Genomic DNA, 17,561 nt, shown 5'->3' on the forward strand with positions numbered 1-17,561 from the left:
ATGAAGACAAGAATAGCCCTTGGATGGATTTAATTTTAAAGTTCTTTTGTAGTGTTACAGACTGATCAAAGGAGCACCATTCAAGGTGGTGCCCAGGAATAGCTACTGATTAGCTATTGGGTGAAGCTCCAAAGGGAATGATACAACTGCTCTGTTGTTATGCTTTGTTCCTGAGCTGTCATAGCACTCTGGGTTTTTTGCCTTTATAATTTATCTTTCCATTATTATTTTCTCTACCAAGCAATGACAATACAATCTAGCAGCAGGTTTTGAGCACAGATTGTCTTTTAAGGACTCCTTAAGTGTCATTACCTAATCATTAATTAAAGATGAAATTTGTTCCATTTACAGTTATCTTGTTTTATTGATGTCTTTTACTTGTATTTTACTTGGTATTTTTGTGTGTTTTCTAAATTTTTTGTAATTAGAGCTTTGTCCTCTTGCCCATGAGTGCATGTGTTATTCTACACATGCATCTGTCTGTAGGTGCAAATGCTATGTAAACCAGTTATATTAGGTATAATATTTACCATATTACATGTAAAAGTCTTTCATTTTGTCTAGTCTATTTTGTATGTAGCATTTTGTAATATATCATATTCCTGGAATATAATTCATGACTATGATGATTATCATCTGTAGATCCTGGGAAGACTCTACCAGAAGCTCTGGATTATTGCAAGATTTGGTTGCAGACAGTAGCAGGAGAAGTAGATGCTAAAAGTGGTATTCCACCTCCTCTTATCACTGTACAAATTAAAGACTTCCTTAATGGACCAGGTAAGTGCTGCACTATAATCTTTTTTTTTCTAATGTAATCTGTTTGTAGATATGCACACATAGACACAGGATGGGACCCTGCGCAACTTGATCTAGTAAAAGGTGTCCCTTCCCATGGCAGGGGAGATTGAAGGACGTCAGCATAAAGGTCCTTTTCAACCCTAATTATTCTATGACTCAGTGATATCAGATAATCAGAAATGTATTGTATTCCTTGCTCGTGAATTTGACATTTTCCTCCAGCAATTACCCCGAATGAAAGTGAAAACTTGGGAAATGGACAGTCCTGGACTGGTCATTGATTTAAGGTCTATTCATTTTCTTCCCACAGTAAGTTTAGAAAAGCTGAATTTGTCAAATTTCCAGCAGAATGAAGCCTACCTGCCTCTGGTTCTAGAAAACTGAAATTTTATTGCAGTTGTGTTTAGAAAAGATCTTTTATAATGTTTCAGAAGATTTTTCTAAGCCATCTTTTCTTGGGTTCTTTGAAATCTGGATAACTGGCACTGGAAATTCCAATCACCCAAAGTGCTGATACTGTAAAATTTAAAAATTAGTGATTTTGTGTTTGTTTAATTAGTCTAAGTGGTGTAGTGTAGAGGTTTGTTAGCATTTATGTAACAGAATGTGACTTGAAGTTCCACTTCTAGAGCATCAGAAATTCCTGCAAATTGCATTCCCTATTTCTTGAAGTATGTATTTATAGCTACATTACAATGTAGAATAATTGAGGTTATAGTAAAAGTCAGAAAAGAAATTGTAACTATTTTTTCATATGCATATTTGTTATACTTTGTTGAATTATTTAACTCATATTTTTATCCTGAATATCCTTACTTCACACATCACAGAGTGAGCTGTTACCAGTCATTAAGTGAGAGGCTCTTAAGTACTGGATTTTCCTGTTCATTCAGTTACCTGTTCATACAGTCTTACAGCACACTATCTAATCCTGGATCTGCAGCAGAATTACCTTTGCACGCCTTACAGCTGTAGCATCTGAACACTACAGAAACATCAATTTATCTGTGCAACCTTCACATGGATAATGGAATGCTGTGCCCTTGCCATTTCACAGAAGACAACTGAGGCACAGGGACATTAAAGGTTTTCTCATTTTATTAAGGTTATCAATTTGAAACACACAATTTAGTTTTCCAAAGTACTTGAAAATATAGAATTTGATGTTGGAAACACAGCTCATATTGTCTTTGGGTGAAGCAGTAATCACTTCTGAATATCAGAGCCCAAGACATCAAACTGAGTAACCAATGAATGACACACATATTTGACCCCTGTCTGTAGTTAAGTAGCTTGAAAAAAAAAACGTTTTTTGCACACTGGCAATACTTAACTTCCCAAAGTTTCAAGGAAACAATAAAGTATGTGAACAACCTTATCATTGCCCCTTTTTTTTGGTTTTCCATGATATCTAAAGGCATCATTTTAGGGAAAGCTTTTAAAACCACTTGACAATGCAGAGCTTTTATAATATTGATCCATATTTGGGTACATTAATAGGCCTTTGAATCTTCAGACCTGCTGCGTGTTCTGCTGCCATTTGAGAAAAAAAATGGTTAATTGACAGTAACAATGGCTTTTCATTCTAATCAGGAACAGCACAAGAGGGGTTAAGATACCTACTGTCAGGGACCTTTTGATCACTGCTGCCAGAATGGTTTTCTTTTATCCTTCTGCCCCCAGTTCTTATATGTCCTCTGTCCCCACGTTTGTCAGATTTCCATATTTCCAGACCCTTCATTTGTGCATTCCACTTCTCTCAAGGTTCTCACTGTAGTTTCCTGGCATAGCCTTTATATGTAATTTATTACACACCTGAGGGTGTTTTCCCTATTAGTAGGACAGATTCCTAGCTAAACTAATAAATATGGAAGTTGGCACCAGCTAGCAAAGTGTATGTTCACAAATAGTGTAAGTGTCCACCCCAATCTCACCAGTTCAGTTGTGTCCTGCATTAGTGTTAAATCTCTCCCCTCCATAGTGTTTTGCTGAACAGGGAACTGGAAAGACATAAATAAATGCATCATAATCTTCAATCTATTTAATCTTGCAAAGCATTTAAAACTTCAGAGATTTCTTCCAGGATCTATTCTTAGCCAAAAGGCTTTTTTTCATCATCTTTTTGCTGCTAATTGGAACTATCATTACACATGACTCAACAGTAATTTCTCTGAATTTTAATGAAGTGTTTGCCAATGTAGTATAACAAAACAGCTCCCCCGTTCCTTGCAGATTTTTCTAACCTCAGCTGTTACCACTGTGAGATATAAAATAAACTTCAAATAAACTAACCTTTACCAAGAAGCCTTCCTTGGGGGATGGAAGTTTCGTTGGATGAGTAATGGAAGGCTCATTCTGCATGTGATTGCGTCAGAACAGCACATGCAAAGAGTTACAAGAGCCTGACAGCTCCTCAGCAGGCTACTGGAAAATGAGTTACTAACTCCCCTGCGGGACAAGAAGTCCCCTAACCACAACTTCTTCCAGGGTGAGGTAGCTTGGCTGTCAGCAGGCCTGGAGAAAGTGTTACACCACCAGATCCTAGCTCAGCTGGCAGTTGTTCTTTGAGGAGAAGAACCTCAGCAAAACTCCCAAGAGCTCTTGCAAGGTCAACAAACAGTATGTGTGATGGGAGATGGCTCAGCTAATAAATTGAATAAATAAAGGCATCGCTGGAGTAGAGTTATGTTGAGGGCCTTGAAGGCTGTTCTTTTTTGGTGAATATCTGGCAAAGAATGCTGCTACTAAGTGACATAGTGTATGTTCCATAGTCATTTATGTATATGTGGTTTATAACTGTAGTAAGTAAATTGATGAAATGCATTGAATGTACTGGTAGGTGCTACCTGTTGGTTACAGATGATCAACTATCCTGAAAAGTCAGCAAATTTTTGAAAGCTGTGCCTATGCAGACAAAAATATGTAGCAGTTGGGATAACTATACAGTTTTCTGTTGCTTTTAAATGTTCAGAGTTCAGTAGTTTAATTGTAATACCATTTTTCTTTCAAAATGCGTTGGTGTGCTGAGGTTAGATTTCAAATATAAGAATCAAACATTCCTATACTTTATAATGCAAAATACTATCAGGCAGTTAACAGAAAAAAATCTGCAAGTGGTTCCCAGCATTTGCAGTGTTAGATAAAACCAGTACTCCTTGCAAATAGTTTGTCAGCTGAAGTAGATAAGTAGATGGTGCTCCACAGAAAAATCGTATGGTTTCACCACACAGGAAACCAGGTTGTCAGTCTGTATTAGCTTGGAGATCAAAAAACTACAGCAAGTAGCTAAACTTGGAAACCACTAATTAAATGAGAATAACAGGATACATTAATGCACTTCTTGCCACATGAGTTGATTATTTTGTACATTTTTGGCAACTAAAGAAAAACTATATTTCTTCCAGATTTAAGGTAATAGGATCCTAGGAGAAATAAGCATTCATCATCAGGCCTGTGGGAACAGACCTCAACTTTAACCCCAAAATGTATTGAAGGACTATTCGTTCTCTTTTTACAGAAACTAATTATTTAAAATTTTTTAAATTCTATTTACATCACTTTGCATGACCCTCTATCTTTTATATTCCATCTGTTACTGGATTGTACATCTAATTTTTGTCTAAGACATAGAAGTGAACTGTTTATTGCTTCAGCATTAGATATAATTCATTATGTGATGAACACATATGACCATCTTGTTTTAATAGGGTTTGAAAAATTACTGTCTTTACCTTCTAGGCTTCCTTCTGGATTTTTTTTAATCACCTTTCTTACCTATAAAAACTGTCTTTGATGTAGTCTTTCTGGACTCCAATGATACAAGAACATATTTATTAAGTAAAGCTTCATACAAATTGCCTTAAAATACTTATACACACAAATTATGTGTGCTTTCCTCTTTCTGCAGTAGTTTCTTGGGAAGGCCTTGGGTTAGATGTGAAGTAGTGGAGGTCCTTGATAATTCACCTTTAGAAATAATTTCTGCAGAGGACAATATCCAAATAAACTAAGAAATGGTGTGTCCCATTTAAAGTGAGAACTGGGGACCTGGTGGGTTTCTCTTTCTTGCCAGTCCCTCCACACATGATTTGGAGACCATAAGGGGCGCACAGCAGGGGATCTAGGCTTAGGTTCAAAAAACAACAATCAGACCTGCACCAAGGCACTCTCTCCAGCCTTTTCCCCCCATTGTTTGCAGAGGCAGCAATTGTATCCATTACCAAGGTCAGTGGTTTGGAGAAACCTGGAAAATAGCAGCTACCAGAAACCCACTAGAATAATATCTCCAGCAGGTGATAGATTAGTTGGAACAAATTGGAACCATTGCACTTCAGCAATCCTGGTTTCTTTCAAGCTGTTTTAAAAATGTCGTCATTTTAATACACAATATCAGCCCTGCGGAACAGTCCACAGCAGGTTAATTTGAATCATATGATGTATCACTGCCCTCAGCTGACATGAGCTCCGTTCCATGTGTGAAGCCATAATAAATCCATTTCCAACCGAGGCAAATTCCCTGTGAGAAGGTGAACTAATCCAGGCCTCACACTGGCATGTTAGCCCTCCGTAATTGAAAGCAGGGCCACCTGTTCCCAGCACAGTTAGCCTATAGAGAGAAAATTAGCATTAGATCAGATACTTAATATATTGAAAAATCATTCATACTACTTGCAAGTTCAGCTGTGGGCTGCTTAGCATGACATCATATATAAACCTAGGAATGTGCCCACTTGATCCCAGTTTAACAGTTTTGTTAACCATGGTGTTTGTTAACTTTGAAAGGAGAATTTTTTGATTTAATGAGAGCTGACACGTGAGAAGGGGAACTAGCCAGGGTGCAGACTTTTCTAATTAACTCTGGGTCATTTGCAAAACTTTTGAGCTTTCTAGTAGGGTTTTTTCCCCTTTGCTCTTTTACAAACAAGTTTTTAAAGCACTGACACTGTAGCCATGAAATTATATTTATTTGATTAAGAGGGCAAAGAGAAATATTCCAAACAGGTGTACCAGCCTGTAGGTACTGCTTCGGACTTGACACATCTATTGTCTGTAATATCAGTGTAATAATGAATAAAATTATCAAAGTACCTTTCTAAAAACAGTCTACAACACTTATTTTAAATTTAGTTTCTTATATGCCTAAGTACAGAAAATGAAAACTGCACACTGGAGCCACATGGACAAGTCAAAAAATATTTTCTTATAATCTTTTTTAGTGTATTGGCATCTTATTTCAAATGTTTACTCCATTTTCTGAAACCTTTTTTTTTTCCCACGTGTGTCTTAATATAGATGTATTATTCAGCAGCTAAGCAGAAAATAGAGATTTAGTATTTATGGGTTCTTTTCTTTTCCACAAACGTGCTCCATGACCTGGAACAATTTATTTCGTCTCACTGTGTTGTACTTCATCTTCCCTGACTCTCTGTTGAGAGAGTTAATGTTTCCCTTAGCCAAGGTTTTTCTTTCATGATAGTGCCTCTTGATGCCCCCATTATGATTTTTGGCCTCATCACCGAGTCCTTGACACACTTATGAGCTGTATTTGGTAGCTGCACAGTTGCTTAATTTTAATTTCAGTCAGCATCTACTGAATAGCAATAACCCTCCGTTGTTTATTATCTTTGGGCTTCTCAACCTACAACAATTTATCTTGGTTTGCTTGTGACAGTTTTCAAAATCAATAAAATTGCGTCACTCTGAGCCTTGTCTGAGATCTCAGAGCTGGGCAGTGGCTAGCTGGAGCTGTTAATGTCTGTGTGTCACCTTCATGTAACGTCAGGGACACGCTAGGTCATGGCAGTAGTGTTGTTCCCTGGGGAGCACCCGGCACGGCTTGGGGTGATTGAGCTCCCTGAAGGCTCTAGTTTGCCATATTGATCTTGAGAACTGCTTCTGTGGGGCTGCAGCACACAACAATGACTACCAGTGTCTTCTAGACTTAACTGGCATCTGTCTCACAGAAGCAGAATGCAAGATGGACTGCAGATTGCCTCTGAAGCCTTGTCTCAAGTTTCTTCCTCGTTTTGCCTTGATCCAAATTGGGAATGATAAATTAGAGGATAAAAACAATTAGTTTGGATTCTTCTTGCTTTTCAATTTCCCTTAATTTGTGTCTCTTTTGATGCTTGACCAGACAATTGAGAACAGTACAACTGGTCTTTTCTTTACATGTCTCTTTCCTATTTTTATAAATTTAATTTTTGCAATTCAACCATTACCCTTTTGCTGAAGGGCCACCCTGACTCCAAATCAGAATCAGGGCTCAAGATTACCTTTACCTTCCTCATATTTCCTCTGTTTAAAGTCCCTGATTAGAATGGGTGGCTGAGGGAGAAAGAATATCACTGTTGGTAAAATGTTTCATGCCATCATCTGCTCCTCTGGTGTCTATGACTAGGAAATTCAATTATCTTAAGAGTTTAGGATAAATAGTTATTGTTTCTACAGAAGTTCTGTATATTAAGAAGTTTGATATTTTACTACCTCCTTGGGGAAGGGGAGAGCAAGGTCCATGTCCAACCTCAAGGTGAAAAATCTGGCCTGTTCTGTACTAGCTGTGAGAAGTAAAAGATCCACTGCTGAATGAAGGTTATTTAAAATGAACCAATTCTTAGCAAATGGCATCTTTTTCTCTCTCGTATTTCAACGTCTCAGTCTTTGAAAAGATCCCACTCTTACAAATTATAGAATCATTAAGATTGACAAAGACCTCCAAGATCATAAAGTCCAACCTTTGACATAGCACTACCATGGCAACTAAACCATAGCCATATCCAGTCGTTTCTTGAATACTTCAAGGGATGGTGACCCTACCACCTCTCTGGGCAGCCTGTTCCAATGCTTGACTACCCTTCTGGTGAAAAAATTCTTCCTGAACTGGACTTCCCCTGGCACGGTTTGAGGCCATTTCCTCTTGTCCTGTCACTTACTGCTTGGTAGAAGGGGCCACTCCCCACCTGGCTCCAGTCTCTGTTTGGGAAGTTGCAGAGACCAATAAGGTCCCCCCTGAGCCTCCTTTTCTCCAGGCTAAACAACCCCAGCTCCTTCAGCTGCTCTTCATAAGATTTACTCTCCAGACCTTTCACCAGCTTCATTGCCCTTCTCTGGACACTCTCCAGCACCTCAATGTCCTTTGTCTGGTGAGGGACCCAGAACTGGACACAGCACTTGAGGTGTGACCTCACCAGTGCCCAGTACTGGGAAGAGTTGCTGCCCTGGTCCTGCTAGCCATACTATTGCTGATAGAGACCAGGATGCCATTGGCCTTCTTGGCCACCTGGGCACGCACTGGCTCATGTTCAGCTCCTGTCAACCAGCACCCCCAGGTCCTTTTCCAATAAGCGACTTTCCAGACAACTTTCCCCCAGCCTGTAGCGCTGTGTGGGATTGTTGTGACACAAGTGCAGGACTCCCATTTTGCCTTCTTGAACCTCATAGACTTGGCCCGTTGATCCAGCCTATCCATATTCAACTTATGACTAATTTTTATGGCATTTACTTTCTGGTATTTAAGATTAAGAAAATACTATGATAGTTTTTAAGTCATAGAAGTAGTAACAGTGTGCACATTAATTTATGGCATGTATTAGAATAAGCCCACTGAAGCTTCCTGCTCCAGTAAGAGCTGGAATTTATCTGGAGCAACGTGCTAGGATCTTTTGTTATTCATCCTTAGCCATCTGAATAAAAAGTCCTTTTGAGGAATATCATTATCCCAAGTTCACAGATGAAAATTATATCTTCCCAATACAAATTTGAATGTTACAGAGAACAAGGGTAAAATACATATAACCCTGCAATTTTTTATCTGAAGCTCTAAGTAATAAAATGACAAAGAAAGAAATTGTTTCAGACAGAAATTTCAGAATGCTGCTCGTAGGTTTTCTTTTATAGTTGTTATGATTTAGTTCAAAAAGGCCATATTGAATCCATTGGGTTTTTTGTAATAGATTTCAAAATACATAATAAATGTAAGTAATATGATGACTAATGGGTCAAGTGAAGTTGGAACTTTTAAAATGAGAAAATAGCTGGAAACGGTTTTCAGGAAACTATTCCAGTTGATTTTGGTCCCCCACAAGGTGTACATTAACATAAAACTCCGTAGAATCGCCTCTGGGACCTGAATTCCCTCTCTGATTTCATTATTCCAAAGTGTTTCTTTTTCCTCCACTGTTAAGTCATCTCCTGGTGTGGTGGGAGTATATAATAAGTGTAATTTATTTATATTTATCTAATCTCCTTTTAACTCACTAGTTATTTCATCATTCTGTTTCCCAGTTGCTGTTCAGTAAGTTGTGAAGACTAATTAGAAACTAATAATTGAAATACATGGATTTACTGGGTAATCTAAAGAGAAGTAGTGAAGAAATTGAGGAAGAGAAAGAGCAATTCAAATTCAACACTCAAATGCTATACTGTAATAAAAAATTGCTTTGATACCATGTAGTTCAGTTTGCTTTAAGCATAACAGAAATAACTCACTTGATGCAGTATATTTGCAAGCACAGTAAATTTTTCACTTTTTTTTTCTGGAAATAGATAACACCTGGCAAAATAAGTTATTGCTAATACATCATAAATCTAAAGAATGCATTAGGTTATAATTTTGGTAGCCAATCATTAGTAGGCAAAGGAGAAGCTGATGTAATTGAGGAGTTGAAGGTGATTTTGAGCTACCTTTTACTCTGTCTTGATTCTGATGTAATTTTGGGCAGTTCAAAGACTTAGTTGAGTTACAGGAAGACTGTGTTTTCCTAGGGGTATAGAATCTGCACAGTGTTATATTGCTTCCCAAGATGTTTAGAATAATGTAAAAAACCTGTTACACTTAGATTTTTGCACCCCAGAAGTTTTATTCCGGTTGAATCTGTGTGACTCCTAGATTTTATAGTTCCTTTTAGCCCATTTTGACTGAAGCTGCTGAATATCTGTCTTAATCAACTCCTATAAATATCTCTTCATATTTCATCAGTTTTCATTGTTCTGTCCATCACTTAAGTATATTTTCCTTAGAAGGAATGTTAAAGTTTCTTTCACATTGCTAAGGTTAAAGTATAAAAGAGGTCAAAGACTAAAGATTGCTCAATTATGTTGTTGGTTTTTTTTCTTTTTGAGTGTTGTACTTGAAATACCAAAGAATCTCTTTACATGATCTTTAACCCTTTGTAAAAATAACCTATATCATTATGAGATAGTTAAAATATTTGCAGTGAAGGTTCCAAAGTTACAATTTCTGCAATTGTGCTTCTGGCTGCCACCACATTCTCTCAGGGCTGATTGGCTGGATAACAATAACTTTGTCAAGTTATCAGTCATGACAAGATTTTTCTGTGTGATGTGCAAAGTTTCCAAACAGAAAAGAGCGAAGTCATTTGTATTTCTCTGGTGTCCTGCTGGCCCTGTTTTTATTTCTTTCTTGGATGAGAGGCCAAGAGCATTGATAAAGCACAGGGCCAGGTGCCAAGCATGTTCCACCACTGAACTGCACCAGCTCTCTGTGTCTTCCCTGCCCTGGCCAAAGGAAGCCCCCAAAAGAACTTCTGCCTTTGTTTTCATCTCCTTTTCCACCTTTCACACTCAGTTTGGGTGTGTTAAGCTTTGGGTTAAGCCCTTGGCACCTATTGAGTCAACTTAGGTCTAAGAAATTTTTAGGTGTCAGGAAGGTTTCTTGGTTTTTTCTCCTCTTCTGGGCTTCTCTTCTTTTTCTATTACCACAGGAAAGTGCTGGCAATTAGATGTGTATTAAATAAAGCAATTAGATGTGAAAGTTGCTGTACTAAGGAGTAATGGTCCTCTTTTGCTAACTTAGAAATGTAATTATTTAGCAGAAAGCAATAAATAACATCTATTCTGTTTTGCTATTTTATTGCTACATTATAAGGGAGACATTTAAATTGATAAGGCAGTTGTTTGGTTGTTTTTTTAACATTTAATTTTAAAAACACTCCTTTTCATCTGAGTATTGTAAATTACTTAATGTCATAATGTCACATGGGTCTCTCTTCCTAACTCCTTTTTCTACTCAAAGGAAGGAGAGGCCCAGTGATGTCTGGATAAAAGGCAGGCAAATATTGGGGTATTCCAAGTGCCAAGAGTGCGAGGAATTTTTCCAAAGTGTTAAGATATTTTTCTTCCCATGGTTTTAAGTAAAAAGTTATTACATAAGGATTTTGAAACATCTTCTGAGTTGATCTTGTGTGGTTTTGGATGCCTGAAAATCTTCACAGAATTACTGGGGTTGGAAAAGACCTCTGAGATCATTGAGTCCAGCCTTTTATCAGCACTGTGTCAACTAGACCCTGGCAGTAAGTGCCACGTCCAGTGACATCTTGAACACTTGCAGGGAAGGTGACTCCATCACCTTCCTGGGCAGCCAATTCCAGTGTTTAACAAACCTTTCCAATCCTGTTTTCTTCTAATGCCCAGCTTCCTAGCTTTGGAACTTGCCTTCCTGCTAGGCCAACATATTAGCTAGTGTTTTGCCAGTTCCTAGTTTAGTGTGGAAGGCTTTCAGTGCAAGAGAAAGCATTTTCAGAAAACCAGTAATTAAAGTTCTAAGTTAAAAATAGCTTTTCAGTCTTAAATTTCAGTTAACTGTAGCTTGTGGAGTATTGGAGACATTTTTCTAACATTGTTTTGGTTTTTTTAATTCAGCTATGACAGATTCTACACAGGCATTAATGTATCCTCTTATCTTTGTAGAAAATGTGCCAGCTATTTTTGGGAAGAGGGGATCAGAAAAGTACTTTGTAATGTGCCTGTGAGTCTCTGAAGTTGATATAAACCTGTGCCTAAAAGCAGCTCTGAAACTCTGCCCCTACATCCCTTTCCCATTGGTGTAAAAATTTACCTAAAGAATGGGAGAATCGAGCTCATTAGTTTGCATCAACATTGAGTAAGATGTGATCCTGGACAACCTGAAACTTGTTTTGATGAAATACTCATTTGTCTGTCTAAAACCTGCAACAGATAGTGTTTCCTGCATATATTTATAATGAAACTTGAAACTAAGTAGTGCTGTTTGAACATTTAATCTAGTTTAGATATATGCACAGAATTTTAATCACTTTTGGTTCATGGGGTTGGGGCAGTGGCAGTCAAATGCAAAGGGAAAGGCACTTTTTCCCCCTAATCAGAATAGCTGTCAAATTACTGGTCAAAAACTGAACTTGAAATGAAAAATCCTAAAAACTAAGTTAAAAGCTGGATTTCTGTAAGGAATTGTTACTGCAGCACAGAAATAAGTTTCAGCCTTCATAAAATCCTGCTTCGTATCTGTGAAATAATTCCTACATCTCAGCTACCAAGATACCACTATTAACAATGTGTTATTAATTGGGATTCCTAAAATTTCTGTGAGGCTTTTAGTAGTCTGAGAAATACCAAAATCCTTTTTGGTGAGGAGATGAAAAACATTTTAAAACTAATAATGATTTTTAAAAGCATTTAAAAGCAATACTTTATTCCAGTCTCCCTGGAAAATGAAGAAATCTAAACATACCTCAGTTTTTGTATTTACTTTTTATTTCACATTTGATCTTGAAAATGCATTGAAGACTTCTGCATAAGAGCTGTGTAGGAAACAACACAATGCACATGTTATTCACTCATTTAAATGTGTTGAAAATGTTCGCTGTTGGCTTTGGATTTTAGTCAAATAATTCTTCTGGATATAAAACTCAAGAGAATATGAAGTATATTTTTATTCTGACACAAAGGAACTAATATATCTACCCTCCTACACACTCAAATAAAGTGTGTGTCTTTCAGATAGCTGTGGTGATCCCTGGGAAGAAAAGAGAGAAAATCCACATCATGCCACATTTCTTCCTGTAAAACTGTATATAGTGACAGTTGCTTATAGTATTTTTCATTATATTTTAATTCAGATTTATTGCTAAAAATACTGGTTTTTTATGTTTTAACATTAATTCAGTCCTTGTAATGAAGCATGGTAGAAATATGATGGAAAAGCTATTTCCACTCAATGCCTAATATTTGCACACAGCTTGAATACTTGCACTATAGCTTATGACGTTTCTTTCTCCAATTCTCCCCTACAGCTGACATAAATGTGGACATATCAAAACCTTTAAAGGCAAATTTCAGTTTTTCCAGACTTGACCAAATAAACCAGTTCTTGAAGAAAATCATAACCACAAATGAAGATGTGCCCAGGAAGGAGGCTGCTTCATCAGCTGGCATTATTCCAGATGAGGATGCCACTGTGATATCCAGACACCCCAGCACAAAGGACATTCTTCCTGCAGTGCCCACCAATGCTGTGCAAAAAGCTTCCATGCAAGAAAACCTGTGGCAAGCCCTTTCCTGCTTCCAGAAAATTTCCATTCACACAGTTCAAATGGTTGTTTTGATGGAAACCATCCCACACCCCAGTAAACCTTGTTTGTTAGTCTCTTTCTCAAACCTCAGTGGGAGCCTGAATATTAAAAGTGGACATAAAACTGCAGGTAAGAGGTTTTTTTTTTTTAAGTTGGAAGAGCTACTGGTGTGTGTAAGGGGTATTCTAGTGACCCTTTCAAAGTGTGGGGCATTGCTGGGAACTGCTCCAGCCAACGTCATAAATCCACAGCAGAAAATAGCAAATCCCTGGTAGACTCTATTACCTGAGTTTTCCTTTCTGAGAGGGAGCACCCAAGAATGATTAATTCTGTAGTTAATATCCCCTAGCTTGTAATTACTAATTTATTGATGGAATTCTGGCTGAAATAGTGGTTATGAGACCTGCTTCTCTGGTATTCTGATAATTTAGTACATAATTCAAAGGCCAACATTTTGACAGTTTTCACTCTATAACTAGATTTTCTTGTTAGGATCTTTGTTTCTGTCTTTAAAAAATGTAAAAATAATTGTTCAGAGCCCTGACAGGTGCTACTATGTAAATATTGGGTCATGCTGTTATTCTCCTCCAGATTTATAAAGTTTTCAATTTTTACATGTTTCCTCTGCACACCTGAGAGTCACACAGGGAAAACAGGCACTCTGGCCTCATTACTGAAGCCCTGCAAGGAAACTTTACACCTCGGGTATGATTAACCAGATACCAGAGACTCATTTAAAATGGAGATATTTGGAGTGTCATTGTAAATTGTTTTATTAGTGTTTCAATAAAATTAATAAGATGGTATATTTCCATGGTGTGGAGATGAGCCAGATGTAGGTAGTTGGAAGTGTAGCTTGTGAGGTAAAACAGTCTCTAGCTGAGAGGAGTAAGTTGCTGGCCAATTGAGGTCATGATTTGTTTCTTTTTCATCAGAAATATTTTTCCTCAAGCCAGCAAGTTTCAGTTCTTCTTTATTGTATTAAAAGTTAAGAATGAAAAATTTAAGGTTCATAGGACATTAAAACCCATGAAAGTGCCAAGGCCTGAAACTTTTGGTTTATCCATTAATAAGCAGCCGTGCAGGCAGGAGCAGTGCCTGTGTTCCCACGCTTTTACATTCGGATCACAGCTCTAGCATAGAAGGCACTGCAACTGAGTAAAAGCCTTCAGAATGTGCTTTAAATAGTTTTAGTTTTGTTTCTGTGCAATAATCCTCTTCCCTTGCATTGGTTCCCCTCTATCATTTATGCATTATCTGTCCCATGGTACGTAATGGTGTCCACATCATGCTTCGATACATCAAAGCTGGGCTGCTCTGCCTGTTCTATAAAGCAATTTGGCAAACTCACACTGTATTTCACTTACCCTGGAGGTTTTCATCCTCCCACAAGGAGGACGTACCTTGCCTTGCATGTTAAGCCTCAGAAACATATTCAGCTATGAAGTTCTGTTTCTTAATTCTTCTGGCAGTCTGAGGAAATCAATCTTTATTTTTTGCGTTATAAGCCATACATGAATCTTCAGTATGGTCATAGTCTGGCAGGCACTGTGAAGTGGAGCAATACTGATGTCAAATCTAATGAAAATGGACATTAGTTATTCTATATAAAGAACTTCCATAACCAGGCAATTAATAGACATCAACAGATGCTTTTCATGTTTTTTTTTCCAGTTAAAAATGCTTTATCTCTACTTTATAAGAAGAAAAATACTTCTGCATGAGGTTTTGCATACTGCTGTGATGGTGCAATAAATTAAGTTTTAATTAGAGCAAAAGGCACAGTTCCCCACACTGATTTAAATTGTCAAAAAAAATTTTAGAAATTGCTTGGAAATTTTTTTTACAATTGTTAATCTGAATTTAAAGTGCTGATAGAAACCAAAGTGGAAATTACAACTTCAGGAGAGAAGATAAAATACTGTGGGGGAAATGGTGTTATAATATTATGTTAAAAACCCTTTAGAAGAATACCACGGTTGCAAACTAGATTTGTTTTTCTCTTACAAATAAATTATGCAAGCTAACTCAATTTTTAAGTTTGTAGCTGTGTCTTGAGAGGAAGTAGCATTTAAATATCTCAGTTCTTCACTACTGTTCTTTTTATAAAAGGTTTTATAGATACACCTTTTGAGCTGAACAGGGTTAATGTCAGAGGTTTTTTTTAATAGAATGAAACTAATATGTGAATACTTCACTGTGTCTTTGATTTTACAGTCGAATAACTATTGTGACCATCTGCAGCAGCTGCATTTTACGAATTATTTGCTGAACCAAGCTAAGCGCAATGACAAAAGTAGTCATCTCAGATGTACTGTTAAAGCAGAGGAAGAAAAAGGAGCATTGCTTGCCTTTTGTACAGTATGGCCATCTGCTGTACAGATGTTATTATATAGAATGACTTCAGATACAATAATTGTAGAAAATTTTCATTAAAACCTCAACAATTTGCACTTGTTTACTTGAATCTGCATAACTCCCCAGTGAGACAACACAATACGCTTGGGGTTTCTTTGGTTCTCACTAGCTTACTCTTTGATCCTTTTTGATGTGCTGACTTTAATAAACATAGTTAAAAACACTGTTCAAAAACATCATGGAAAAAACTACAAAGGAACAATTATAGCAGTAGAAACTACTCTAATCCCTTACTTACGCAAGCTATTTTTAGTGAAATATGGTTTTTTACACGTTTTATGTGGCAGTGTTTTATAAACAGTGTAAACGACCCCTTTTCCAGATGAGTTTTAATGCAGGAGATGAAGTTGTTTCGTTAGGAATCTTATTTGCTAAGAATTATTGAGCAAAAAAAACCTCGCAAGAATATATATTGTCGGCATTTTTTCCTCCCTTATGGGGGGAAAATAAGAGTGCATGACCTTGTATATTGCTTTCATTTCTTTTCAACTGAAATTAAGAAGAAAGCTTGCTATCCAACTTTTTTTTTAATTATCAGTTTTCCCTCTAGAGTTTACTGGTTTAATCATGGAAACTAAAGGCATTCTGGTTTCATTTTTTTTTTCTTAATTTCTTATGAAACTAAAAAATCTTAGTTTCTGAAAAACAGAGGGGCTAATTAGTTGAATGATTTCATTTCTAACAAAATAAATTGTAAGTGTTGAACACTCACATTGCAATTGGATCAAACTAAAACACCTCTATTTCTGTATGTCCTGCTGTGCTGTTCTACAACTCCAAAACTCCAAACCTTTAGTGTGTCAAGGGACTTCATTTTTTGGACATTTTTCAGGTTTCAGTACAACAGTTACTTATAACAACATGGTTACTATTTCTGTTAGAATACTTATGTTCCCCTCTGTAGTCATGGTTAAATACTCAGTATTTTGGTTTTAGTAAAGTAATACTGTGTTGCAGTGTACTGGCACAAGAAGAAAAAATAACAAAACAAAACAAAATCCTTTAAAAAAAATTTTACTTTAAAAGAGGTTACCAGTTTTCCTGATGCCCTTAATTAAGGGTAGGATTTCGTTAATAAAACATTTATCTCTAGTAATTTTATATTTTGTGGCTTGGAGTTACAAGTTAAAACTTGTACCCATTTTTGAAGTACCAAAAACTTAGCTTGGCAGCCTATTTGTGCTGTTGATGAAAACCCCAACTCCAAGAACTGTTGTTAAACCCGGTTCAGTGATTTTTGTCCTCTGTAGTATGTGGCATCTTCCACAAAAGCTTAGAGCTCGAGTCTCATGCACCCAGTCAGATCTGAGATCGCTTGGTACAGTGCTTGAGGTGTGTGACTCACTCCTTAACTGTCACAGGGCATTAGGAGTGAAATAAGTTTTAGCAAGAAATAGTAGAAAATAGAATGCAATTCTAAACATATGGCTTTCAGTTAATTTAGGTTTGTAGTTGAAATTAGCACTACCTACCTGCCAAAAGAGCAGATAAATTAAGAGAAGTTGAGGACCATTCTTTCCCCAAAGTGAAGGACAGCAAGAAGCCTGCAGCCCCTCAGTGGAGCTTTATTTTACTCTGGCTGGACAGGGAGGGAAGTCGTGCTGCTCAGTGCCTGAACTGAGAGCATTATGGACATAAAATATTCCAAAGATCATACACAGAATTCCCCAGCCCTTTGTCCCATATGTTGAGATGATTACTTTAGCATATAAATAAGGGGGGAAAAAATAAACACTAGTTGAGCTTATGATAATTGCAAGTATTTTTACTAAACCTGAGAATAATTACATGCTTGAGATACTTACAGAACTTTTGAAAATTAAATGCAGATACGAATTGGTATAGCGCAAAGACCAAACTTCATTTTGGAGTTAACTAACTCCCTCGAGAAAACTCTGCTAAGGCGTTGTCATAGCCTTTGGATGCTGCAGATATGCAAGTTAGCCCGTGGGGAAATAAAACTTTAAATTAGATATGACTACCTAAAATAATATG

General features: G+C 37.0%; 1 protein-coding gene across 5 annotated transcripts in view; it reads left to right on the forward strand.

The window, feature by feature from the left end:
• Window positions 1–17,561, forward strand: part of VPS13B (vacuolar protein sorting 13 homolog B) — a 427,554-nt gene that overhangs the window by 318,907 nt on the left and 91,086 nt on the right. For all 5 annotated transcript variants that reach the window (XM_033079391.2, XM_033079426.2, XM_033079417.2 and 2 more), the window contains exons 35-36: window positions 643–780; window positions 12,870–13,277. In XM_033079391.2, the coding sequence (XP_032935282.1) occupies window positions 643–780; window positions 12,870–13,277 (546 nt within the window). The remainder of the gene's footprint in view (window positions 1–642; window positions 781–12,869; window positions 13,278–17,561) is intronic.

Source organism: Catharus ustulatus, chromosome 1 (assembly GCF_009819885.2).
Source record: "Catharus ustulatus isolate bCatUst1 chromosome 1, bCatUst1.pri.v2, whole genome shotgun sequence".
In the NCBI taxonomy this organism is placed as follows: domain Eukaryota; kingdom Metazoa; phylum Chordata; class Aves; order Passeriformes; family Turdidae; genus Catharus; species Catharus ustulatus.